Genomic DNA, 24,941 nt, shown 5'->3' with positions numbered 1-24,941 from the left:
AACGAGTGCATGGCAACTTGGCCCCAGACTCTATATTGCCTCCGTTGCGGTTGAAGTTGTAGCCAGATCCACTGCTACCGCCAAGATTGAGACGACATTTGAGCCCAGCTGCCGGATCTGAAAGTCAATATCGTATTGAGACTCGCTTGAGTCTTTCGCCAGAGAATGGCAGACAAGGACGAGAAAACAAACATCACGGCTCCCGACCCACAAGCCGCTGCTGTTGAGCCCGTCACACCCAGGGAGCCAGAGGATGCCACATTCGCCATCGACATCGACAAGGCGGATGAGAAGGATGAAAACTCAGACTTTGATGAGAAGAATATCAGACCAGAGCTGAGGGCGACCAAGAGCCATGCCACCGACACCAGCGTCGCCACAACAACTGCAGCCCAGCGCCTACCAGAAAGCAAACCGTGGTACAAGACGCCAAATCCATTGAAATGGGGCGGCATCCCTCCGGTACCCGACGAGAAGATCGTCTCTCGAGAGTACAAAGCCGGCTTCCTCAGCCTTTTGACTTTCCAATGGATGGCTCCTTTGATGAGTGTAAGTGAAACTGCGCTGGCCTGACCAGAAGGCTTGGGCGTTTACAAGCCAAGCATAACTCGGGGCAAATAAAGACTGACTTGAATTCCAGGCTGGATACAAGCGGCAGCTTGAACCAAATGATATTTGGGCTGTCAACCCAGACAGGGCCACAGATGTCATGACAGACAAGTTGAAAGCTTCTTTCAAGAAACACATCGACAAGGGAGGTAAATACCCCTTGTTGTGGGCATTGCATGAGACGTACTTCTTCGAGTTCTGGCTTGGTGGTATGCTTCAGCTCGCGTCCACCGTCTTCCAGGTTATGTCACCTTTCACCCTACGCTATCTCATCCAGTTCGCAAACGATGCCTACGCAGCTTCGCAGCAGGGCTTGCCACCGCCTGCGATTGGCAGGGGAATCGGCTTGGTGATCGGTGTCACCGTCATGCAGATTCTCCAGAGTTTGGGCACGAACCATTTCATCTACCGCGGCATGATGATTGGTGGCCAGTCAAGAGCTGTCCTCATCAGCGTAATCTTCGAAAAAGCCATGTCTCTATCAGGGCGCGCCAAAGCTGGTGGCCTTAAAGACGCAACTGCCGCCGCTGCCGCCAACGCCCCGCCAGTTGACGAGAAAGGCAAGAAGAAGGCCAAGAAGAATTCGAAAAAGGGAGAGGCCAAAGGGCCAGGTGTTTCTGGAGATGGCACGGGATGGGGTAACGGTCGAATTGTCAACCTTATGAGCGTTGATACATATCGAATCGACCAAGCATCGGCTCTCTTCCACTTGACCTGGACTGCACCCATCTCCTGCGTTATCACGCTCGTCGTTCTGCTCATCAACTTGAGCTATAGTGCTCTTGCCGGATTCGCCCTTTTGGTTGCTGGCATCCCCCTATTGACAAGAGCCATCAGAAGCTTGTTCAAGAGGAGAAAGTCCATTAACAAGGTTACGGATCAGAGAGTCAGCTTGACCCAGGAGATTCTGCAGTCGGTCCGTTTCGTCAAGTACTTTGGATGGGAGACCGCGTTCCTTGACCGTCTCAAGGAAATCCGAAAACGAGAGATTCACGCCATCCAGATCTTACTGGCAATCCGTAACGCCATCAACGCCGTCAGTCTATCGCTTCCCATTTTCGCCTCCATGCTCTCCTTCGTCACGTATGCAAAGACAAACAACGCTTTGAACCCCGCCGAGGTCTTCTCCTCGTTGGCCTTGTTCAATGGTCTTCGGATTCCCCTCAACTTGCTGCCCCTGGTCCTTGGTCAAGTCGTCGATGCCTGGTCGTCGCTGAAGCGTATCCAAGAGTTTTTGTTGGCGGAGGAGCAAGAGGAAGATGTGGTTTTCAAGCCAGAGGGAGAGAATGCATTGGAGATGACAAATGCTAGCTTCACCTGGGAGCGAACTGCAACGCAGGAGTCTGAAAAGACTGTAGGTGGCGCCGCAAAGGGTGGCAAGAAGGTTGCGACTCAAGCGTCAGCGCCCGCAAAGAACATCTCCAAGCCTGACGAGCCACTGGCCTCGTCTGGCGATAGCACGGGAGATGGTGCGAGCACGCTTGTCGAGGAGGAACGCGAACCTTTCAAGCTGCAAGACATCAACTTTGAGATCAAGAGGGATGAGCTAGTCGCAGTCATTGGAACGGTCGGGAGCGGCAAGACTTCGCTGCTGGCCGCGCTCGCAGGTGACATGAGAAAAACATCTGGCGAAGTTGTGCTCGGTGCTTCCCGAGCATTTTGCCCACAATACGCATGGATCCAGAACGCCACGGTCCGTGACAACATCCTCTTCGGAAAGGACATGGACCGAGCATGGTATCAAGAAGTCATTAACGCGTAAGTAACACCATGGTAGTTGCCTTCCCTGCCAAGAATCAGACTGACCTAGCTCCAGTTGTGCTCTGCGACCCGATCTTGCCATGCTTCCGAACGGAGATCTGACAGAGATTGGCGAACGAGGAATCACAATTTCGGGAGGGCAGAAGCAGCGTCTCAACATTGCTAGGGCCATCTACTTTGACTCCGATATCGTGCTCATGGACGATCCCCTAAGCGCTGTTGACGCTCACGTGGGACGGCACATCTTCGACAATGCCATCCTCGGCCTCTTGAAGGGCAAGTGCAGGATCCTAGCAACTCATCAGCTTTGGGTTCTGAACAGATGTGACAGAGTTATTTGGATGGAGGGTGGCAAGATTCAAGCCGTCGACACCTTTGACAACTTGATGAGAGACCACCGTGGCTTCCAGCAACTCTTGGAGACAACTGCACAGGAAGAGAAGGAAGACGAGACAGCACCAACCAACCTGGCCGAAGCGCCCCAGGGCGACAAGAAGAAGAACAAGAAGGGGGCTGCACTCATGCAACAAGAAGAGCGCGCTGTGGCGAGCGTCCCCTGGAAGGTGTACGGAGACTTCATCCGCGCCTCCGGTTCCATCCTCAACGCACCCTTTTTGATCTTCCTCCTGATTCTCTCCCAAGGAGCCAACATTATGACCAGTCTATGGCTTTCATACTGGACAAGTAAGCGTTATCCGCTGTCTGACGGGCAGTACATCGGTATATACGCTGGACTGGGTGCTCTCCAAGCGATCCTAATGTTCGTTTTCTCGCTACTTCTGTCCATCCTCGGCACCAAGTCTAGCAAGGTCATGCTTCGGCAGGCAGTGACACGGGTTCTCCGTGCGCCAATGTCCTTCTTCGACACCACACCCCTCGGCCGAATCACCAATCGCTTCTCAAGAGACGTGGATGTGATGGACAACAACTTGACGGATGCCATGAGAATGTACTTCTTCACGCTGGCCATGATCTTGTCCGTCTTCGCTCTCATCATCGCCTTCTTCCATTATTTCGCCATCGCCCTCGGACCACTGTTTGTGTTCTTCATCCTCGCTTCTTCTTACTACCGCGCATCGGCACGCGAGGTCAAGCGTTTCGAGTCGGTTCTTCGATCTACTGTCTTTGCAAAGTTTGGTGAAGGATTGAGCGGTGTTGCCAGCATTCGAGCGTATGGTCTCAAGACGCATTTCATTGCTGACTTGCGAAAGTCCATTGACGAGATGAACGCTGCGTACTACCTTACGTTCTCGAATCAGCGTTGGCTGTCGACCCGTCTCGATCTGATTGGTAACCTTCTTGTCTTCACCGTCGGCATCCTCGTCGTGACCTCGCGATTCAGTGTGCCGCCGAGCATTGGTGGACTGGTACTCAGCTACATTCTCGGTATCGTGCAGATGATCCAGTTTACCGTCCGTCAACTCGCAGAAGTTGAGAACGGCATGAACGCCGTGGAGCGAATCCAGTACTACGGCACTCAACTAGAGGAAGAGGCGCCTTTGCACACTATCGAAGTCCGACCAGAGTGGCCTGAGAAGGGTGAGATCGTCTTTGACAACGTGGAGATGCGCTACCGCGCCAACTTGCCTCTTGTGCTATCGGGTCTTTCCATGCACGTGCAAGGCGGCGAGCGTATCGGTATTGTGGGCAGAACGGGTGCGGGCAAGTCGTCCATCATGTCTACCCTTTTCCGTCTCGTCGAGCTATCGGGTGGACACATCACAATTGACGGTGTCGACATTTCGACAATCGGTCTCCATGACCTGCGATCCCGCCTGGCAATCATTCCACAAGACCCGACGCTTTTCAGGGGCACAGTCCGCTCCAACCTTGACCCATTCAACGAGCACACGGATCTGGAACTATGGTCCGCCCTGCGACAGGCCGATCTCGTTCCAGCAGACGCGAACCTCGAGGATCCAAGGTCCAAGGAGTCGTCCAGCATCCACCTCGACTCCGTCGTCGAAGAGGATGGTCTCAACTTCTCCCTCGGACAGCGCCAGCTCATGGCCCTGGCGCGTGCTCTCGTCCGCGGCAGCCGCATCATTGTCTGTGACGAGGCGACGTCCTCCGTTGATATGGAAACGGACGACAAGATCCAGAACACGATTGCCACGAGCTTCAGGGGCAGGACGCTGTTGTGCATTGCCCATCGTCTGCGCACCATCATCGGCTACGACCGCATTTGCGTCATGGACGCCGGCCGTATCGCGGAGCTGGATACGCCTCTTGCGCTGTGGCAGCGGGAGGGCGGTATCTTCAGGAGCATGTGTGATCGCAGTGGTATCAGACTAGAGGATATCCACGGCGCGAGTGAAGGTACTGCTCCCCCGGAGATCCAAGCTGGCGGATCGAGTTAGTCGGGGACATAACGAGCTGGTGGGATAAGTGAACGTAAGGGGATAAGATAAAATGCAACACATTCAGGAAGAACAAATAGGGTCCCTTAAGAAAGAGAAGGCAAAGAAATCGTAGGGAAAATAGCGTCTGGGACAAGTAATTTTCATACCCGGGCCTCCATGTACCAGAAGCATCGAGCATGTCTTGTTGTAAATAGAGGGCGTGTAATACAAGATAGAAAAGAAACCAAAAAAAATGGTTAAGAAAGAAGAGACCGCACACCACCGTTTCGCATACAACGTGACGCTGAAGCCCCTCATCAAACCTGTACCACCCGCGACCCAGTCGTCTCTGCTGCTGCTCTTCGTCAGCGCAAACCCACCAGGCGTCGGCAAGCCTCGGACAGCCAAGACATCGTGAGACCAAGAGAGCAAAGAGCCGAAAATGTCTCTCCCTCTCACGATTCCACAGCGTCGTCCTCCCCGGATCTAGGTCGTACGGGGGGGTGGAAGGGAACGAATTGTGATACATGTCACTGGAACGGTGTGACGAGATCCGGTGGCTTCACGACGGGTAGATGCACCCTGGTACCGCCCTACGCTTGATTGTGGTTCGCAGCTGTTTCAAGCGAGGATGCGAAAAAGAAGTTTTGATACTTCAAGGGGTAAATGGGTGAGCGATGTTTTTTTTAGTCTCGTGATGGTGGTAGAAACCCTTGGGGTTGAGGTAATGCCGTATGTGTCTCGACAGCTCGGTCTCGATAACTTGGGAAGCGAAATTTCGGTTGATATCGAGATACCAGACATTTGGGGATACATCCTGTATATCCTGTATTCGTCAAGGAAGAAAACGAAGAAAAAGTAGTAAAGTATCACGGACACGTTTAAACAGACAACCTCGGGCGATGGGCATACCATCCGCACATGCGACGTTGCTCTCGGTCCGCTCGGTTCCATTTACACAGCGTAGCAGCTCCGAATCCGAAGTAAGAAAAGAGGCTCATATTTCCTTTTTCCCACGGAAAGCTTCCACCCCCCTTGCCCACGTTGTGTCAAAAAAGTTTAATAGATTGGGATGATTGCCGAGAAAAGTCAAATGGGCTGACGACATCGGACCAGCTTTATCTCTATCCGCACGAAATACACTTCAGACGTAATCCGTACATAAGGTTTCCCATGCAGAAGCACCTTGTCAGCGGTTGTCGTGACGACATGTACAAAGAACTCCAGCTTGATGGTTAGTAAACATCACACGATATTGTTTCAAGATATTTTTTTCGAATAGTTCTGCTCATTGAAAGAATATATACCAGCGAGCGATGAGAAGCGAAGACAGAATGCCACCGGCGGATCGTCGTCACCAAGACTCCCAGTCTAATGCTCCGTCACGCCTGCCGTGGTGTACAGGGCCAAAATACAACTAGACAACCACCCATGCGCGGCAGCCCTGTTGGGAAGGGAGCCGGCTTTGCCTTTTGACCCGCGCTCCCATCTCAAACTTGCTGAAAGGCCGGGACCGAGAAAAGTGCCCGGCCTCACTGGATGATGATTAAAAACAGTATTCCAAACCAGTGATGCAACTTGATGATACCCCTAAACGCCATGAATGTACCATTCAAAAAACCCCAAGCCGTGACGTCTCGCCATTTTTTTCATGACGTAATGAAACTGTTTTTGATGCATAGATGCAATGAAACCAAACGGAAAGCAACCCCTCTCTTTAGAACCGACCACCGGGAGAGTTGTTAGCATTTCGAGATCCGGGGCGCATCTGGCTTGGCGGGAAGGCATTGGGGTTCTCGTCTAACAGATCCTCAAGGTAAGCACTGGGAGCTCTTTGTCCGTTCCCGGGCGCCGCAGACAAGTTGACCGAGCTGGTGCTGAAGTCACGCCTTGCGCCGTACGAAGGGGATTCCGGAGGCGTAGATTCCCTCAAGTTGTTGCGGCTTCCATACTGGCCTCGTGATTCAGGGCGGAGGTTCGTCAAACTTATTGAATGACCGTGGGCAGGACTGGGAGACGAGGTGGCAGCGGCGTAGAATCCAGAAGGAAGGAAACGAGAGTCGCGGTTGGTGGCCGAGTTGTTGTTATTGTTGTTGCTATTGCCGCCGCCAGCTGCGGTAGGCGAGAAGAAGAGGTTCGACTGGCTCGGCGTCGCAGAGGGGATGGGGCCGCGCTGCGTTCTACGCACACCACGTCCTCCATTGGGAACAAGAGAAGGAGTGGATTCGCGGTCGGTATACTTGTAGAATTGCGCTGGAGGGGCAGGGAAGCTCTGCTTGTCGTTGGCGACATACTGGGCATTGGCGGCGCGGGCGACGGAGCGGTGCAGCAGGCAAGCGATGATGCCGCGCCAGATCAGAATACCGAGGCCAAAGGCACCAAGAATGGAGCCCACGGCAATGAAGACGGTTCCTTGAGGAGCGCTCGAGCGGTGCATATAAGGAGCGTTGTTGGTGGGAGGTACACTGGCCGGCGGGTATGTCGTCACAATAGGCTGGTTTGTAAGGGACGGCAGACCCGTGAGGACATCGCCAGTGGAATCGGAGGTGCCGGTGATCCTAGGAGCACTGATGCTCGCTTCCGTTGTGGCAACGGCGCCGGTGTTGGTGATGACGGCGGTTGCCGCGTTGGTGCGCGAAGGCTGCGCAGCCGAGGTGTTGGCATCGTCTGTCGAAGCTGCCTGCGAAGCACTGGTCTGGGCATTTCCTCCACTGCTACTGTCTTGCGCAAGACCCGTGGCAGAGAATAGGGACAAGGCGGCAAAGGTGGACAGGAGAAGCGAGCGCTTCAGCGAATGACGTGACGAAACCATGGTCGGTCGATTCAGTTACGTCCGAGGGGGTCCGGTGTTTACGGTGGGATGCGATGCTCCAAAGTCAAGGTGATGCAGTCGTCGGTCACTTCTGGTCTGGACACTCTATGCTGTTCGGTTGTCGAATCGATGAAAGAAAGTCAATGACGGCGATTGTGTCGATACCCGTGGGCAGAGAACGGGGCTGAGTCGTCGTTGTGGTGTCCTTCCGGATGGGGCGGTTCGGTTCGTTCAGCTGGCCCAGGCTGGAAGCGATGAATTCGGGAGAATCGAACGAAAGTATCGAGGCAGTTGCGTATGCAGACCGGAAAGGCGAAGCAATATGAAAGAAGGAAAGGTCCCGCTGGCTAGAACATTGCTGGTGCCGGCTGATCGTTTGCTGGGTGGGCGGCTTCCAAAGTTTGTCGTGAGGGAGTCAGTCAGGGAGGAAGGGTTGGAGGGAGCAGGAGAGGGACGGGAGGGATGAGGGTGCGTGATGGGGAAGAGAAAGGGAATGGATGGCGAAGGCGGGCCCCTGGTCAGCAGGGAACGGGCCTGGGGAAAAAAGGAGGAAGGGTCTTTGCTTGCTCTGGAGGAACCTGCTGAGAGCAAGCACAACAGGCGACAGTCTACAGCATCCATTTCGTGTTAGCGGACTGGGCGGTTCTCGTCCCTGCCCTTGGGGCCTGGGCTGTGGCGCGGCGCATTTCCAAAGGCTGCACCTGAAAGTTCTGACGTGCTGCTGTGTCGGGGTCTGTTTATTTTTGTGCATTTGGGCGGCATTTCCTGGGAATGCGAGAGGGAGAGAGACATGCAGACACAGTGCAGCCAGCTCATGCAAGCCAGGTTTTTGGCCTGCAGGAGACGCGCAAGTCTGGGGAAATAGACACGGTGTGTCATCTATACACACTATGCTGCAGGACTGTACACAAGTCGCCCTCCTTGATGATGATGTGCTTCCGACTTCCTTCGTATGCCCACACGCTCTCGTATTGAAAACTGAGGTGTCCAACAGGCGAGGGTTGATCCCACTAATCATCACTCCCAGGCTCCCAGCATGCGCTACAGTGGCTGCAGGTCGCAACCATCATCAACACGAGCCATCCATCCGGGGTAAGCGTGTAAGCGTACCTGGCAGATGCCCACCCATTTACCCAATATTGGCCAAAGATCTTCATAACTCGTTGGAAAAAAATATGGGCCGTGAAGTGATGGCGAGCCTCGCTGTGGAATGCGAATGATGCCCCGTTCCTCTCCACTAGAGTCCCGGTGGTCCCCTATCTTTGCTGTTTCGCATCGTCTTCGCGTTCGTCAGACCTCCAGCGCTCCAGTAGTTCGCAATTCATGCCGGATGCTTCAGACTAAGGCAAGCTCTTGAATGGGCGCGGCGGGTATCAGACCCGTCTCTGATCATAATGGGCTGCTATTATGCATGCGCAGGGCAGTGCACAGAAGTGCTGATGCAAGGCACCACCAGTCTACCAGTCCAGACTCCAGCGCAACGCCCACCTTGCCTCCGGCTGTTTGAGCGCCGTTGATCGATCATTTGCTTTTCCTGAGGTGGGAGAGGAAATTGCAACGCTAGGTAGAAGAGCAACAACGCCCGACAGCGGATAGAGGCACAGAAGAAAGCCGTGGAGGAGGAAGAGACCCCCCTGCCATTCGTCCACCTCGGTCCCTGAGAGTCTCATTGTCCCCTCATTCCGGTTGCTCTGGGTCACCCTCCCCAGGGCCCACCTTGCTCCCAAACGCTGCGCGGCCTCGCCAAAGTCTTCACCGAGCGCACAGACCGGAAGCATCTTCACCTGGGATCTGGATGCCGCACACCGAGAGCACCGTCCATCCTACACCGAAAACTTTTTTCCCAGCTCTCGGCCCCGCCACATGCGCCGGGCGACCAAACTCAGGAAAACGTCAACGCAACAGCCTTGTCCAGCCTCGCAGACGCCAGTACTCCTCCACTCGAAGACTACGACGACGACGACCTGTACCGGATTGCCCACACGAGACCGACACCATGGGTGTTCAGAAGAAGACCAGAAAATTTGGTGAAGTACGTTCGCCCGTCCCTATCTTGCGCCAAACCTCCCGCGCATCGCAAAGAAAATATCGGCATTCTTATCGATAAGAACATTTTGGTTCTCCGAGCGAAGGTTCACGATAATTGCGATACCTACCACCGGGCGTTGGAAGCTCGACGTCTCTCTCACACTGACACTTGCAAACAAGTTTGCTAACTATGTACGTTCCTACTAGGTCAAGCGAGTCATCGGCAAGAACGATGCCCGGCGCAAGGAGAACCTGAAGAAGGCGGAAGAGGCCGAGCAGAAGGCGAAGCGTGAAAGAGGCGGTCCAGATGGCGAGACCATCGTCAGGGAGATTCCCCAGGTCCCCTCCCAGATGTTCTTCGAGAGCAACTCAAGTCTCGTGCCTCCCTATGGCGTCCTCGTCGATACCTCATGTAAGGCCCCGCCGCCCCCTACCTACCTCTGAATCGCAGTTGCTAACCATACTCCAGTCTTCTCTCGGTACGACAAGCCTGGTCTAACGTATACCTCACGCCCTCGTCGACTAACCTGCTCCTAGCACCGTTCAGATGAAGTTGCCAGTAATAGAAACCATGATGGACTGTCTCTACGGTAGGTTACGGCACCGCACGAATTCTGTTGGCACCAACTGACGTCTGAGCCAGCTACCTGCCACCCCATCGTGACCGACTGTGTCATGGCCGAGTTGGAAAAGCTTGGTCCCAAGTTCCGCCTTGCTCTCAGAGTAGCACGCGACCCCCGTTTCGAACGACACAAGTGCACACACAAAGGAGTAAGGTCCACTGCGAGCCCCATCACGATTTTCCTATGCTAATCACGTTTCCTCTCAGGTGTACGCCGATGACTGCCTCGTAAGGCTCCGAATTCTACATCATCAGATGACTATGTCGAAATACTGATTAACGTTTCCCAGGTGTCCAAGGTGTCCAAAGACAGAGTGTATCTCGTCGCAACCAACGATAAGGGTCTTGTGTCTAGAGTATGTTCAACCTTGTCCGGAAGTGAACGACGATGCTGATATCAATCTCTCTAGCTCCGTCGCATACCCGGTGTTCCTATTATGAAGTGTGGACGTGGAAAGTACACCATCGAGAGATTGCCCGATGCCCCGATTTAAGCTTGGATCAACGATACAGGAGGGATATCACGGTCACCCCAACAGCGCGGGAGAGAACATTGAGTCGCTTGAACGGTACGACAATCGGACTGTCAAGCTGAAGAAAGGGCTTGAATGCCGTGCTAGCTCAATCTCCCGACAAGGAAAGGCGATATCAAAACCGTGGAAATCGAGAAGATCGCCGCATCGAGTGGCGCGCCGAGCCCTGGAAATGGAGCACGGCAAAGGAGAAGTAAAAGCATATCTGGGTTTTGGGTTTTGTTGGCATTTTCCCTCAAAAGGTCGGGTCGTGATGCAATTCGACCCAGCCATTGTGCATCGTGGATTGGCACTTTGTAATTGTTGGTATGGAACCTTGGTGGTTGTTTAAATAGTCGGGGTTAACCAAGCCGTATCCCCGAGACTGGCCGACGGATGGAGCCGTCAGCTCATAGTTGCCTAGTAGGTGGTTTTTGGCCGCTTTTCTGAATCAAGAGAATGACCCAAACATGACTTGCATCCTGCTGCATTCCAAAACGGGGTTCCCTTTTAGATGCACACGCAATTACACGCTGACACAGGACGACAAACAACGTTAGCGGTTGTCAAAGGCGAAACAAAATCCGGCTCCGGAATTGACGTCAAATAAAGTTTAGACCTCCGGATCTGAATACGGACGGCATCACCCCCTTTCCAAAGCCCCACCCCCGTCTTTCCCGTCACACCCACTCACACGCGGCGTCGGGCACGGCATCGGACACGGCTTACAGTCTCTAATCGTCCGGTCTCCGCGAATCACCCAAGGGTTATCCGTAAGCTCCAATGAATCCGGACCAGGCAACCCCGCCCGCCGGACCAAGCACCGGCGGCAGCAGCAACCCCTCTTCCACCTCCAACTCTTCCGCCCCCGGCCCCGGACCTTCGTCCGCCTACCATTCGGCATCAGCATCAGCAGCAGCCGCCGCAAAACGCTCCCGCGTCCTCCTCTCCTGCGGTCCCTGCCGCGCCTCCAAGCTGAAATGCGACCGCTCCGAGCCGTGCGGCCAGTGCCTGAAGAAGTCCCGCCCGGAAGGCTGCGTCTACGCGCCGAAACCCGAGAAGCAGAAGCCCGCCAAAGGCATGGCGGCGCGGCTTAAGAGGCTCGAGGGCATGGTGAGGACAATGATGGATGAGGGAGGAGGTGTCGCGGGAGCGGGACCAGGAGGACCGCAGACTACTGGTGCTGCTGCCGACGCCGTGGAGGAGGAGAAGGGCGTCGCGCAGCCTGGGGGTCAGCTTGTTCAGGGGGGTAGGGCGAGTACGTATGTTGGGGCTACGCATTTCATGGCTATTCTTGAGGATGTAAGTTTGTTACTGTGTTCTCTTTTCCTCCCTTATGAGCCTGCCTCATCGACACATTCAAGGCGTGAAGGAAATCCGAACTGGATGAGAGGTTTACTAAGGGGGTTGATAGATTGAGGATATGAAGAGCTACTTTGAGGAGCCGGAGACCGACTACGACGAGAGTCCTGAACCATCCGACGAAATCGAGGCCCCGGATCTCATGCTATTCTCGAGGAACATGCCTCGCAGCAGAGAGGACCTGTTGAAGCTGCTCCCCGAGCAAAAGATTGTCGACAGACTCATCATGAGGTACTTTTCCTCCCGCAGTCCATCACAACGTAAGACACCACAGCTCGGCTCTCGCGATCTTCACCCCATGGCTTCGCGTGTATTGATAAGGCGGCAGATATTGTCCATCGACCAACTTTTGAAAAACAAGTAAGTCTCTAACCTCTTTCCCCTCAACAGCACTCGTGCTAACATATATTTAGTACGCCCACTTCTGGACCGACCCGTCCGGCACCGATCTCCACTGGCTCGCCCTCCTCTTCATGGTCATGTCCCTCGGCGTCTTCTACTCGACCTTCATGGCGCCCCACGAGCTCTCGGTCGACTCCCCGCAGCCGCCCATGGACCGCTTCAAGCTCTTCCGCGCCGCCGCCGCCTGCTGCCTCGTCTGGGGCCGCTACACCCACCCGACCATCGCCACCATCCCGCCCTTCATCCTCTACGTCGAGGCCGAGTTCATCATCTCCCGCGCCGCCCAGATGAACTGCTACGTCCTCTCCTCCGTCTGCCTCCGCCTCCTCCTCAAGATGGGCCTCCACCGCGATCCGGACCGCCTCCTCGCCGCCGGCACCGCCATCTCCCCCTACGAGGGCGAGATGCGCCGCCGCATGTGGAACATGGCCGTCCAGCTCGACCTCCTCGTCTCCTTCCACATGGGCCTCCCCAGCATGCTCAACGGCATCGACGCCGACTGCAGCCTCCCGCGCAACCTCGTCGACGAGGACTTCGACGAGGACACCCTCTCGCTCCCGCCGGCCCGACCCGCGACGGACTACACGGAGATGACCTACCCCATCAACAAGTCCGCCATGATGCTCGTCTTCGGCCAGGTCGCGCGGCAGTCCCACCTCCTCGCCCCGCCGCCCTACGCCGAGGTGATGCGCCTCGACGACCTCCTCAACGCCTCGTGGCGCGCCGTGCCGCAGTTCATGATGGTCAAACCCCTGCAGGAGTGCGTCACCACGCCGCCCATGCAAATCATCCAGCGCTTCGGCCTCGCCTCGCTCTACAACAAGAGCCGCTGCGTCCTCCACCGCCGCTTCCTCCTCGACCCCGCGCCGCGCCGCGAGCACGACTACTCCCGCCGGCAGTGCCTCGAGGGCGCCGTCGTCCTCCTCGACTTCCAAAACACGATATGGCACGCCTGCCAGCCAGGCAACATGCTCAGCCAGAACGGCTGGTTCGTCTCCTCGCTCGCCGTGCACGACTTCCTCCTGGCCGCCACCATCATCTACCTCGCTATCGGACACGAACCGTTCTGGGGTGGCGCGGACAACGGCAAGACCGGCGCGACGGCGACGACGACGACGACTTCGCCCGTGTGGATGGCGGAGACGAATCCCCCGCCGACGAGGGCGTACCTCTTGCACCTCCTGCAGAGGTCGTATTCCGTCTGGATCGCCATCGCCGGCGGCGTGCCCGAGGTGAGGAAGACGGCGGGTATCCTGGAAACGATGCTGAACAAGCTGGGGTCGCCGCCGAATTCTCCCCCAGAGAACGGGGGCGCAAAGGTGTCGTCGGCGTCGGGACTTCGCCAGAGTGACGGGTCGGAATCGGCTGCTCGATCCGCCCAAGACGACCAACAGCTCCTCGACGGTCTTTCAATCAATGGTGCGGCTGTGAAGATACCCCCTGTAGTGGCATACCTGCTAACTATCTTACAGACTCGACATCGTTCCCTACGATTACGACGAGTCGCTTCCAGCCCTTTGAGTTTGTCACGTCGGGCCTCGGGCCAAGTGAACCTGGGCTCGATCGTGGATGGGCGGCGGTTGGCAATGAGGAGATGGACTGGGTACGTTTCACGCCACTCACCAAGCAAGCAAAGCCGTACAATCTGACTGACATCTGCAGCGATACTTTGACAACATCATGGCCCAGCCTCACAATGACCCAGTCGGTCTCGAGTCACTGGACGCGTCCCAGCCATGGTTCGAACGGACACTGGGACCGGACGATTTTGATTTCTCTACGTCTGGTGCATGGGATCCAAGCTTGGGATAGTCACGCTGAGGTCACGGCCTACCGCGTTCATGCTGATGAGCACAGCGAGCTCTCAGGCCTACATATCAGAAGACTTGGCAGCTGAACGGAGCTGATCTGGGGCACACAAGCATCGTCCTCGCGCTTGGCCGACCCAGAAGGGGTATAAGGGGCTGCGGCTCCGCGAGCTCCTCCCAAAGAAGCTCCTCCTCTTGGACACAAAGCCCCTCCACCAATACCTCCGGCCCTAGTACAGTAACTGGCTCGCTTAGGTGCCAACTGGGCCTCGTGAAGTTTTCTCTCCCCAACACGCGATATCGGTGCCCACAACCACGATGGGCCCGTGGGGGATAGCAGTCTATTGCCCTGATGGATCTGGCTAGCTGGCAGGGATGTCAAAAAAAGGTCGGCTCAGGTGACTTGAAAATAGACGCGAGGTCGGCGTTGGACAGCATTTCACAATAGACCCCGGATTTTCCTTCTCCTTCGGGTCCGCGCCAATATCTAAACATCTGGCTGGACCGATGGTGTGCGATGAGCGGCCGTCCTCCGGGGAATTGGACCCTGCAAGCTCGATGAGGGGTTCTCTCGGCGGTCGACACACGGTGAATACTATAACGTAAATTTGGTGGGCCGGTGGAAGTGGCCGGCGGCGACGTGCGTAAGGAATCCCAACAATGTCGTCTTCGACAACGGCGAGAGCCATCTAGGGCGTGTTTCGGTCCTACATGTGTACGTCTCGCCGGCATCGTCCCCATACACTCTTCATTCAAGGGCGCGACGTTGCCGACGAGGGAGCTGGCGTGCAACGGTGCCCTACGAGGCATGGGCCAACTTCCCCGCAAAACCCGCAGATTTGACGACAACGAAGCGGGGGCTGTTTGCATTAGTAGCAGTAGGTATCTGGAGGCTGGAGCAGCTGGGGGCCCAGTGGCGCTTTTCCCTTGAGCTGAGCTCGCTCTCATGCTGGATGGCTGCTTCTTTTTCTTGGCTCATTGTGGTGTGTTACGCAAAAAGCCAAGTTCCTTTGGAGACGGCCAGACCGCGAACGCAGTAACAAGCTTCTTGGGCGCGCAAATTTGGAGATTGGCAGGCTCCTCCGCGGAGATGCCCACTTCGGAGAGGGAGGGGAAACGTTGGCTTATGAGCAGTACGGAACGCCAGTTGGTTCGCTTGATGACGGCATGGCGGTCGTCTGGGAGGTTTGCTTGGCTCTATTTGTACGTAATGAGGAAAATGCGGTGCTAGCAAGGTCGGCATTGCGCGATTCCTGGGTCGTCATTGGCGCATTCTTGCTCGTGCTTGACCTGTCGTCTCAGCTCTTTGTCAATCAGATTACGGATACTGGCGCCTCCCGAGTTCCGACAGCTAGGTTGAGGTTGACTGCTTCTTTTGTTGTTGCCCGCCAGCCTATTGTCTCGCCATGTCCGGTGGCTCGTTGCCGGACCGCATTCAGAAGGGAGTTGAGCTTCGTCCCAAGGCACTGGATCCGATCGTTGATGACGGAAGTTCTAGTAGACAACGGTCACAAATGCTGCACGTCTAGACTTTCAGCAGAAGCAGGTTCCGCCTCAAAGTCCGCGTTAGCCTTCAGGGATACCCCGCTGGGTTGCGTTTGAATCCTGCGGCTTGGCCTAGGCCATTCTTCGGTCTTTGAGGGTGTCTACTCACGTCCAATGTCATTAGTCGGAACGTCATCGGAACCGGAATTCTGTGGACTTGAATGTGAGCACACGGGCGACAGCGCCTTTACCTTGGTCCTTTCCCTCCACGCCCGTCGTAGTCCATGTCGCATCATACAACAGCATAATTGGCTGATAACAACGACGATCCCATGACCAATGGCATTACCTGCGTCAGGCTCGAGCAAAGATGAATTAGACGTGAGTGCTCCTCCGTGAAGGCGGTTACGTGACGCTTCTGCAGCCGACGTGCATGAAGGGCCCTCAAAGACAAAATAGGCGGCGTTGTGAAGCGGTGCTAGGTCGAACCCGGGTGATGCAGCAAGCGCTGTAACCGGTGGGAGCGTGGCACGGGTAGCTCAGCGAAGAGGCTAATCTCAGACCTGCAGAGAGTGAGGCTAGAGGCTAGAGCCCAGATGCTAGTGTCTGCATGTGTGGTGGGTGGGAGATCCTGAATGGTGTCTGGTTGTGCAGTAGAATTTGCCCATCATGGCGTAGGATTGCGATATTCGATGATTCTTCTGCCTGGGAGCTAGCAGTGGGACCCAGCCGTCCGGGCCAGGGGGGCCATGCTGTACTCCGTACGTAGAAGGGGGCTCTGGGAGATACCGCGAGAACCTGGTCGAGCATTGGGGACAGACGTATGTGTACGAAGTAGGGTTATGCCCATTTGGTATCCGTGGTGGCATGGTCTGAAGGCTCGAGCTTTGGACGTAATAACGAAGCGGTGGGCTCTGTGATGGTGGATGATGCAGATTTCTTTGGATCACGTTTGCGAGTCGTGTGGAGCTCTGAGCCAGAAAAAGTTTGCACAGGGTTCGGAGAGTATTGTGGCATCGGGATTGACTCCGATCACCAACCTGACGACGCGCCAGTTGACAGTATGTGGAGACACTGATTTGCGCCGGGGGCTGACCGGCGCAGTAGTGCTTAAAATCAAGGACCCCGTGATGGACGACCGTGCTCGTAATAGGGCCCGTGAATCGACAAAGTCGGACTCATCAAGGTGCCCTTATCTGATGCCATGGTCCGAGCCGGGCAAGCATTTGTGTCCGTCCAGATAGGCATGAGGGACCGGTACCTTATGGAGAGAGGCGCAGACACCCGATATCCATGGGCGGATGTCTCGGTCTGATGTGATGATGTGATGGCAGGTCAGGCCCGTCAGGGTACCTAGGTAGGTTCGTGTTTGACAGGCAGTGGGCGTACAGAGTGGACTGTAGTCGGTGAGCATATCGGAGGGCCACATTGATACTTCAATATGGCATTGATGCAAAACGTACGTACGACGTACGACGTACGACTACCTACCTATGCCATGGGTAGCATGGAGGGATGATAAGATGCCCCAAAGGTTGTAAGTAACTTGTAAGGTATTGTACCCATGTACTCTCTCCATCGTGACCGCTCTTGATGTCCTTGACGCCTTGGGAGACAATGGAATGGCGGCATTACAGGGCTTGGTTGCATAGATTTCCGCCGTGAGTGACTGCGGCGCGGGTGCTTTCCAGGTTAGACTGAGAAGGGTAATAAAGTTGCCAAAGATAAGGAAAATTTTTCTGAAGCCGCAGCATTGCGCAAGAGAAAAAAAGACTGGGGACAGATGGTGAGAGGTCCGACTGTCTGAGGAGAAAAAAAAGTTGGAGGAGTTTCCCAGTAGGTAAGAGCAACTGTGTAAGCGAAACCCCGAGCCAACCGCGGCCATGCTCTTACATAATAAAGCCAACCTACTGTGCTAGGCTTCACGGGAAGAGAAAAATTGCTGCAAATGGGGCACTGGGGAGGCCCTAGTAATCTTTCTTCCAGGTCCTTCTCTTTCTCAGAATCTCTCCTCAGGTCCACTACGGATACATCTGCGCCTTCCAAGTTTTCTTTCCCGCTCATGAGACATGGACACAAAGACCTGCCCTGAGGGATGAGACGGAATGGACTGAGGGCCTGCCCGCCGTAGTCCCGTTCCAGGACCCGTCCAGAGCGGCCCCTCTTTTGGAGAATTGCTCCAGTACGGCTCCAGAAGTCCCCGTCTCGTTGATGCATCGCCCGATTCAGTGACCAAGTCATCGATCCCGGCCTGCTACTGGTTGCGCTGTAGCAGACGTGGTTCCGGTACACCCTGGAAAGTACAGACAACGGCGTAGCTCCTGGAAGTTGTTTGGTGAGGGACTGGAGTCGGCTACCTACGCAGTAGTGGAAGGAAAAAGAGACAAAAGTAACAAAAGTAGGTCGTGCTAGATGGAATGGGAAGGTAATGCGGTACACGTGCTCCCACCTCGACACCGTACCGGCTGAGGTAGCCGCGTATCTTTTCTCAAGTATCCATACAACCTACCTACCTACTACCTACCTAGTAGGTACGGATACTGAGGTGTTTCCCCATCCCACTTAACTTCCCCCTCGCATCTTCCGCTTTACACCTCTTACCCTGTCATTACTCGATGGCCGTGGTAATGCTTTCCCGGCTCTTCATCATCAGTGGTTAAAAGCAGAGTTCTCTCATTACCTACTTAGTACTTACTTACTCGAACCACAACCCCCATATCGCACTCCCAGTGTTTCCATCTCATCTCATCCCGTCTTGTTCTTGCGTTCTCACAGTTCCGCGAGTAGGCCCCCCCCCCCTCTTTCCAGGCACGTTCTGGGATCCGGGCGTGCTTCCGGCCCCATGGATGATGGCTTGATGGCTGGGTGTGGTGTTTCCGCTCGATGGGGCCCCGTTGTTTGCGCTTGCATCAAGGTTCGAATGAGAAAACGCAACGTGCTCAACCTCGTGGCCGCCGGCGAAGATTCAATTATTAACAGAAAAGGGCCAACCGCAAGGTCCTGCCGCGCCTGGCCCTGGCCACCGAAACCACTCCAGTAAAAATACAAATTCTTGTTCCGTATTGGAATTTTACTTTTGACTCTGACCGTCCCGTTTGTGTTTGTTCTGCTGCTGCATTTGCCGACTAACTCTACACTGAGAACCTCGCTCGCGGTTGCTGCTGCTTTCCATCACCCAAGAAGATTGGATATCACACACTCTTCCTTACTTACAGCATTAGGTTGTTCCCGTCACACACCTTTTCTCCCACACCCGCATACATACCTACCTGAAGTACCTTATCCATACATACTTATCTTACACTTATTCCCCTCCCCCTCCGCTTCTTGACTTATCAATCTACCGAATCCACGGTTACGCCTCTTCTTCACCCTCTTTCCTCGCACGTCCTTCCATCCCACTGGCTACACTCCTCTGGTCGAACTGCATGCACTCTGCTTCGGCCTGTCTTCCTGTTCGCCCATCATCATCACCAGTCTCTTGGCCCAGGACCAGCACCACCAGCACGGCCCAGAAACATCGCGGCATACCTTGTCCGTTTCCAGTTGGTCAAATCACCACACGGACTGACTAGGACCGGTATCAAAAGCTTGGAGACTCCTCCATCTGAGGTCATCTGGTCTTTGCCTTCCTCCTAACCTTTTATTCTCAAAGTGTTGGATCGTTGGCCTGGCTTTCTCTTTCATACTCGAAAACGAAAGAAACGCCCCGACTTTACCTACCTTTTTCGCATCAGGTACGGATACAGCCTGGACTTTCTGCTCCGGTCGTCTCAAGCACCTTAAGGTTCGACTTCACATAAGGCAACCCCATCCTGTTTCTACCCGAACCACTCTACAGATTCGCCCTAGTCGTTCTGTAGGCAAAAGAGCCGCCCAACGACACAAGCAGAAGGCCATCGCGACACAAAACGGCACCATCCAAGACCCCAAGGAACATCATCTGATCCAGCCGTTATCCACTGCACCGTGGACCTCTTTATTTTCTCCCTTTCTGGCTGCCACCCAACCCCCAGGCTCAAACCATTCACCGCTGGTGAGGCACACCCCGAAATCAGCCAGCTTCGCATCGGATCTCCACGCCGAACTACCCCCCCCAACCTGCCCACCTAGGCCGGCCTCTTTACAGACGACCAGCCCAGCGCCCACGAGGCAATCTAACCGGTGACGCTCCAACGCGCATACTGGGGCACGGTCAGCCAGTATATACCCCGATTGGACGGCCTCCTTGCACCGTGAGTATTCGGTTGCAGATTATCGGTGGATAGCCCGACGACAACGACGACAAGTACATACAGCAAGCAAGCACGCACACCTGCCGTCATCCCGGAGCTTTCCTGAGTGGGCAAGTCGACTTAGAACAATTGCTCACTTGACTGAGACCGGCAGGGGACACTCGCACACACACACCAAATCCTCACTAACTCGCTCTGTCACTCACAATCACTCTCGCACGCTTTATCTCTTGTCTCTCGCACACGCATTCTCCTCATCATCCACGCTGGCTGCAATCTTCGCGGGACAAATCTATCCGCACACCATTGAGAGCTGTCTCATCCCATCTAGACACCCCTCTATCCATTTTACAGCTTCTGCAGCTGCCAACGTCCCAACCCTCGAGCCACTTACTCAGGAACACCCGGGGTAAATACGAGAGAGCGTACGACAATCCTGGAGATATCTTGCTCGCCTGCAGTCCTTGCCTCGCCTCGCCAAATTTCCCTTATCAGCAGCATCGACAAAAAGTCTAGCACTTCCATTTACCACACCCCTCCCCCCCCTTGTTGACGGGATACCTTACCTCTCCCCTCGCCGCCTCCGCCGACGGACGCAGCCTAGTTTGCTATCCGTCCATTCCCCCAGATCTTTTGATCGACCTTTGGCCTGAACAGGCGTGTGTCCATCTCTTGGATCTTGGCTTTTTGGCTGTTTGCTGGGGTTAACCCCGCCATCGACCAAAATAAGGAGCTCGCTGTTTTGATAGCGGGTTTGATTGCTATCTAAGGTATCTCGCCATTCTCCTCAACCGACCCCTCAGGGTTCTTGAATCATTCCGGTCCACGGCTTCAGGAACCGACCGCATTTTGATTCTTGTTCCTTTTTTCGACAACGCACCCCGTCACGTCACCCGTCACCCGTCCACACCTTTACTCCGAACGCCTGCCTCTCTCCGCGTTCTCTCGACGTCGCGTGCGCAGAGACCTGCACTTGGCCCGTTCAGTCCTCCCCTATTCCGCGATAAGGCCTCTGGCTTGCTATAGGTTCGAGGCGGGATTTTACGTATCGGTTTGTCATGGTTGATACTCCTCTTTAAGAAAACAAATCCCATCCATCCATCGAATCCGACTGAACGATCGACGAAGCCGTTTTCGGGACAACCAGCCTACCACTACATCGCCCTCTCTCTTTTTTTTTCGCCCTTCTCCACAAACCGAGGCCGCACTTACACCCTCCCTACAGCGCATTCTCTGGGGGAAATAGCGGGGTTGACGACAAGCCCTTGCAGCAACCCTTTCTCTCGACTCAAAAAAATTCCTCTACTCTGTGCCGGCCGCACAGCCAAAGCCTCTGCTCTTCCCCGCAAGAGCAGTACATGTCCGAGACTTCTCAGATGGTGACTCTGATGCCTTCCCAACTCAACGGGATTGGGATCCCTATCCGACCCGCCAAGCAACAGCAGCAACACCAACAGCAGGATCACTCAAATCACCACTACCACGGCGACTCAGCTGTCTACAGCGCCGTCAGGACACACAAGCACTCGCGTTCATCATACTCTGACGCATCGCCGTTGTCTTCTTCAAGAAACAACTCCCTCACCTTCCGCCCTTTTAAGCGTCCGATGCCCACCCCGAACAAGACGATTGCTGTCATCAATGCCAGCGGTCGTCAGGCTGCATCATTCATCAGAGTTGCCACAGCCGTGGGCTACCACGTCCGCGCTCAGCTGCGGAATCTCGAAGGCGTCGTAGCCACCGAAGTCAACTCAAATCCTAATGTCACCGTCCTTGTCGGCGAGTTGTACACTAGACACAAGCCCACTCCGGACAACAGAGACGTGACAACCAACGGCCCCATTTCCGGTGTTGGTGTAAACCACGACCTGATCAATGACCTCTTCCGCGGTACTCAGCTGGCTTTCATCAACACCACCTTCTATGGAGATGAGTTCCAGATTGGAAAGGCACTCGCCGACGCCGCTAAGAGGGCTGGCGTACAACACTATGTCTACTCCACGATGCCCGATCATGCCGCATACAGCTCGGATTGGCCATCACTTCCTCTCTGGGCTGCCAAGCACCAGGTCGAAGAGTACGTCCGCTCCATTGGCATGCCTGCCACCTTTGTGTACACTGGCATTTACAACAACAACTTCACCTCGCTGCCCTACCCGCTCTTCTGCATGGAACTCCAGCAGGATGGTTCCTTCACTTGGCAAGCCCCATTCCACGAAGATGTGAAGCTGCCTTGGCTGGATGCTGAGCACGACGTTGGTCCCTCCATCCTGCAAATATTCAAGGATGGTGTCGCCAAGTGGCGCACAAAGCGTGTCGCCTTGGCTTGGGAGATGTTGACTCCACGCGAGGCCTGTGAGGCTTTTGCGAGAGGTGTTGGACGGCCAGTCAAGTACATCCGGGGCCCGATCGAGCTCAAGGTCAAGATCCCCAATGGCTACCGTCAACAACTCGAGGCGCTGGAGAAGCTCTTCTCTCTCGGCCACGAAGATCCGAAAAAGCAACCTCCCTACTTTGGAGATGCTGAGCTGGAAGAAAACTGCCTTACTCAGTCCATGGCACTTTGGGAGGGCCCGAGAGGTCTGGAAGAATACGCACAGGAAGCTTTCCCGTTGGAGGAACAAGCCAACGGCTTGACGTGGATGTTGGAGGAAGAGGAAGAGGCGCCCGAGGAGGAAGTTGCGCCAGTAGTTCACCAGCGGGATCATGAAGTGCAACAACAAGATGAGGAGGAAGAGGAGGAGTATTCCGACGAAGAAGACGAAGGCCTGACGATGAGAGGCCTGAAGAGAGACGAGGAGGAATGGCTCGCATGAACCCGGGACACGTTGAAGTTCGGGACGCGGTACCACTTGGTTTCGACGGCCTTGAGCTCGAACGACTTTACACGTGTCATCGACACAAACACATTCGACTTATACATTGCATGCGGCGGCGTCCAGGTGCCGAGGATTGTTGAATAACGACGAAGAAAACGGTTCGGAAAATAACGTGCGTTTGGGGAGTCGATTTTCTTTGCTGCCCGGCGGTGGCGTATCTCCCCCCAAGTCGGGGTTGAGTTGAGACCTGTCTGAGCGGAGCCAGTCGATGTGATGGCGATGACGGCTCTTTTTCCTCGATATCATTCAAATGGGCTGGCATGGCGTTGCGTGGTCGACAAAATCAAAAGAAAAAGGGCAGCTAGTTGTGCATCAGGTAGCTCCCGGGCGATTATTCTCTGGTTATTGGGCTTTTTGGTTTACTTCATGACGAAGCGATGGGGGATGAATTCGAGAAGAGAAGAAGGGCAATAGGCCTCAAACGGTACCTATTCATCACAAAATACATAAAGACAATGTTCAACTTCAAACCGCATTGCAGCCTACGAAGACGAGACGGAAGGAAACCTGTGAGTGAAGTAGGTAGGAGGGCGCCTCAACCAGTTTAAAAGGCAGAATTTCCTCATTTATGAGAGCGCTTGTCGTCGGTTGAACGACCCAGGTCATTTATAAGGTACAGATATCGGTTCCTCGCTCCATGCTTTTTTCCCTCCCCCTGATCATAGCATTACCCCCCCTTGTTCTACAGCGTGGGGGTTTTCCATCCTTTTCTCGCGCGCGCTCTTTACAAAAAGAGTCAAAGTCGACAACGCGCGACCCCCGTGGAACCCACACTTCTTTTTTCGGTGAGCACCGCTGCACCGCGCGGGATTGGGGATCATGGGGGTTGGGGAGACGGGCAACACCGACGCACCGACGGGCGGGCGGTACCTTGACGCGGGGGGGTGGTTGGCGTTGCCGCCCACTGCCGCCGCCGCCCGCCCGCCGAGGATGTGCACAAGGGCCCCGGGAGATGCATGGGATGACTTCATATGGGTTCTGGGTTTAGGTTTACACGGATGGGACAGGAGGGGTTCGGTGTAGGTGGTCTTGACCGAGGGGAAGACCGGCCGGTGTACTCTACGTGGGCTGTTTTGTCCATCCATCAGATATTGCATACAACAAGTTCTTCGCGGTTTATTCATGTTGGTACGAATGTGAGGTTATTGGAGCCCTCTGACGGCCTTGGAGTTTGATTAACAAGTCTGGATCGTGGGAGATAAGATGGCAAGGCAGGGTGTTGAAGGGTGCCAGCCCTACATTGAAGGCTTTTCCAGCTTCTAGAGCCCTTGGTGGAATATTCTTCGACACATAGATATAATCTTTAGATATCGTAGCACGATAGAAAACGCTGCTTTTGGTTCCTTTGCCTGTGATGTAAGTGATGGCAAGAAGTGACGAAGCTCCCCCCGCGGAAATTCCGGTTCATGGATGATCAAAGTTAGTGTGCAAGGGGGGTTTTCCTTCCAGAAGCCTTCTTCCCGAGTCAGTCTTTCCCGATTCGGGGCTCGGTCGTTGTAGTGTGAGATTGGCCCCGGCTTTGATATACGGATAGATACGACGGGATTGATAGGAGAGGGTCCGGACTGTTTCTCTCATTCTAGTGTCCGGACTCCATATCCGATAAGGAGAGCCAAGTCTTTTTTTACCCTTCCTCCCTCTATTCACTCCCAAGAAACGGTACAGAAATTGGTGCTACGCTGGAGAGTCTGGGAAGATTCTGATGCGGGTTGGATAGGTAGACGAGGGGCCAGTTTTCTGACGAAGCTGATGCGTGATGTACGTCACCTGTACATACCGATATGGCTCAAGGACAAGGCCCCGTCCATTAGATTCGTGATAGCGTTGAATACAGCGTGTTTTTATTCTCGGTGGATGGAACAAATCTTTGAGTCGACATTACACGGTCCTAGGATCCATGCGATAGATCATGTATCCGAGTTCAGGGGCTCTCTCACCAACTCTCAGGTACGTGCACATTACAACAGAGATACTACGATCGATTACTACCTTATAGCACACCCACCATGTTCTCCTTCACAAGCTGTATCACAAACAAGCGCAAAGTAACCGTCAGCGCTTGATCTTTCCCTTATCGGCCGGGG

The 24,941-nt window shown here is 54.8% G+C and overlaps 5 protein-coding genes across 5 annotated transcripts; 4 read left to right on the top strand and 1 right to left on the bottom strand.

The window, feature by feature from the left end:
* The first annotated feature begins 37 nt into the window (after positions 1–37).
* Positions 38–4,834, top strand: HER10_EVM0004326 (ABC transporter). The gene is made up of 3 exons (XM_035473975.1): positions 38–549; positions 641–2,367; positions 2,426–4,834. The coding sequence occupies exons 1-3, from the start codon at positions 166–168 to the stop codon at positions 4,728–4,730; spliced, it is 4,416 nt and encodes a 1,471-aa protein (XP_035332483.1). The 5' UTR covers positions 38–165; the 3' UTR covers positions 4,731–4,834.
* Positions 4,835–5,980: 1,146 nt separating this feature from the next.
* On the bottom strand, positions 5,981–8,212 carry HER10_EVM0009333 (uncharacterized protein). The gene has a single exon (XM_035478823.1). The coding sequence runs from the start codon at positions 7,522–7,524 to the stop codon at positions 6,430–6,432; it is 1,095 nt and encodes a 364-aa protein (XP_035333099.1). The 5' UTR covers positions 7,525–8,212; the 3' UTR covers positions 5,981–6,429.
* Positions 8,213–8,839: 627 nt separating this feature from the next.
* On the top strand, positions 8,840–10,906 carry HER10_EVM0003878 (uncharacterized protein). Its single transcript, XM_035473540.1, has 8 exons — positions 8,840–9,556; positions 9,760–9,964; positions 10,022–10,031; positions 10,090–10,142; positions 10,196–10,323; positions 10,382–10,402; positions 10,465–10,530; positions 10,585–10,906. Exons 1-8 carry the CDS (start codon positions 9,320–9,322, stop codon positions 10,666–10,668), a joined length of 804 nt encoding a protein of 267 aa, XP_035332441.1. The 5' UTR covers positions 8,840–9,319; the 3' UTR covers positions 10,669–10,906.
* Positions 10,907–11,184: 278 nt separating this feature from the next.
* Positions 11,185–15,710, top strand: HER10_EVM0004557 (fungal specific transcription factor domain-containing protein). Its single transcript, XM_035482959.1, has 5 exons — positions 11,185–11,988; positions 12,101–12,308; positions 12,377–12,408; positions 12,462–13,869; positions 13,923–15,710. The coding sequence occupies exons 1-5, from the start codon at positions 11,470–11,472 to the stop codon at positions 14,345–14,347; spliced, it is 2,592 nt and encodes an 863-aa protein (XP_035332513.1). The 5' UTR covers positions 11,185–11,469; the 3' UTR covers positions 14,348–15,710.
* Positions 15,711–18,844: 3,134 nt separating this feature from the next.
* Positions 18,845–23,360, top strand: HER10_EVM0005484 (NmrA-like family protein). Its single transcript, XM_035475099.1, has one exon. It carries the CDS (start codon positions 21,337–21,339, stop codon positions 22,792–22,794), a length of 1,458 nt encoding a protein of 485 aa, XP_035332635.1. The 5' UTR covers positions 18,845–21,336; the 3' UTR covers positions 22,795–23,360.
* The last annotated feature ends 1,581 nt before the right edge of the window (positions 23,361–24,941 follow it).

This window comes from Colletotrichum scovillei (genome assembly GCF_011075155.1).
Source record: "Colletotrichum scovillei strain TJNH1 chromosome Unknown Contig00006, whole genome shotgun sequence".
Taxonomy (NCBI): Eukaryota; Fungi; Ascomycota; class Sordariomycetes; order Glomerellales; family Glomerellaceae; genus Colletotrichum; species Colletotrichum scovillei.
The sequence above is the reverse complement of the archived record's forward strand: the minus strand, read 5'-3'. Positions and strand labels throughout refer to the sequence as shown.

What these genes read in the sequence shown, in the direction of transcription:
- HER10_EVM0004326 (XM_035473975.1), top strand. Translation starts at nt 166, where the DNA reads ATGGCAGACAAGGACGAGAAAACAAACATCACGGCTCCCGACCCACAA. An exon ending in GGATGGCTCCTTTGATGAGT is followed by an intron (nt 550 to 640) that starts GTAAGTGAAACT and finishes CTTGAATTCCAG; the next exon opens with GCTGGATACAAGCGGCAGCT. An exon ending in TATCAAGAAGTCATTAACGC is followed by an intron (nt 2,368 to 2,425) that starts GTAAGTAACACC and finishes ACCTAGCTCCAG; the next exon opens with TTGTGCTCTGCGACCCGATC.
- HER10_EVM0009333 (XM_035478823.1), bottom strand. Translation starts at nt 7,524, where the DNA reads ATGGTTTCGTCACGTCATTCGCTGAAGCGCTCGCTTCTCCTGTCCACC.
- HER10_EVM0003878 (XM_035473540.1), top strand. Translation starts at nt 9,320, where the DNA reads ATGCCGCACACCGAGAGCACCGTCCATCCTACACCGAAAACTTTTTTC. An exon ending in CATGATGGACTGTCTCTACG is followed by an intron (nt 10,143 to 10,195) that starts GTAGGTTACGGC and finishes CGTCTGAGCCAG; the next exon opens with CTACCTGCCACCCCATCGTG. An exon ending in ATAAGGGTCTTGTGTCTAGA is followed by an intron (nt 10,531 to 10,584) that starts GTATGTTCAACC and finishes CAATCTCTCTAG; the next exon opens with CTCCGTCGCATACCCGGTGT.
- HER10_EVM0004557 (XM_035482959.1), top strand. Translation starts at nt 11,470, where the DNA reads ATGAATCCGGACCAGGCAACCCCGCCCGCCGGACCAAGCACCGGCGGC. An exon ending in CTCCCGCAGTCCATCACAAC is followed by an intron (nt 12,309 to 12,376) that starts GTAAGACACCAC and finishes ATAAGGCGGCAG; the next exon opens with ATATTGTCCATCGACCAACT. An exon ending in CGACGGTCTTTCAATCAATG is followed by an intron (nt 13,870 to 13,922) that starts GTGCGGCTGTGA and finishes ACTATCTTACAG; the next exon opens with ACTCGACATCGTTCCCTACG.
- HER10_EVM0005484 (XM_035475099.1), top strand. Translation starts at nt 21,337, where the DNA reads ATGTCCGAGACTTCTCAGATGGTGACTCTGATGCCTTCCCAACTCAAC.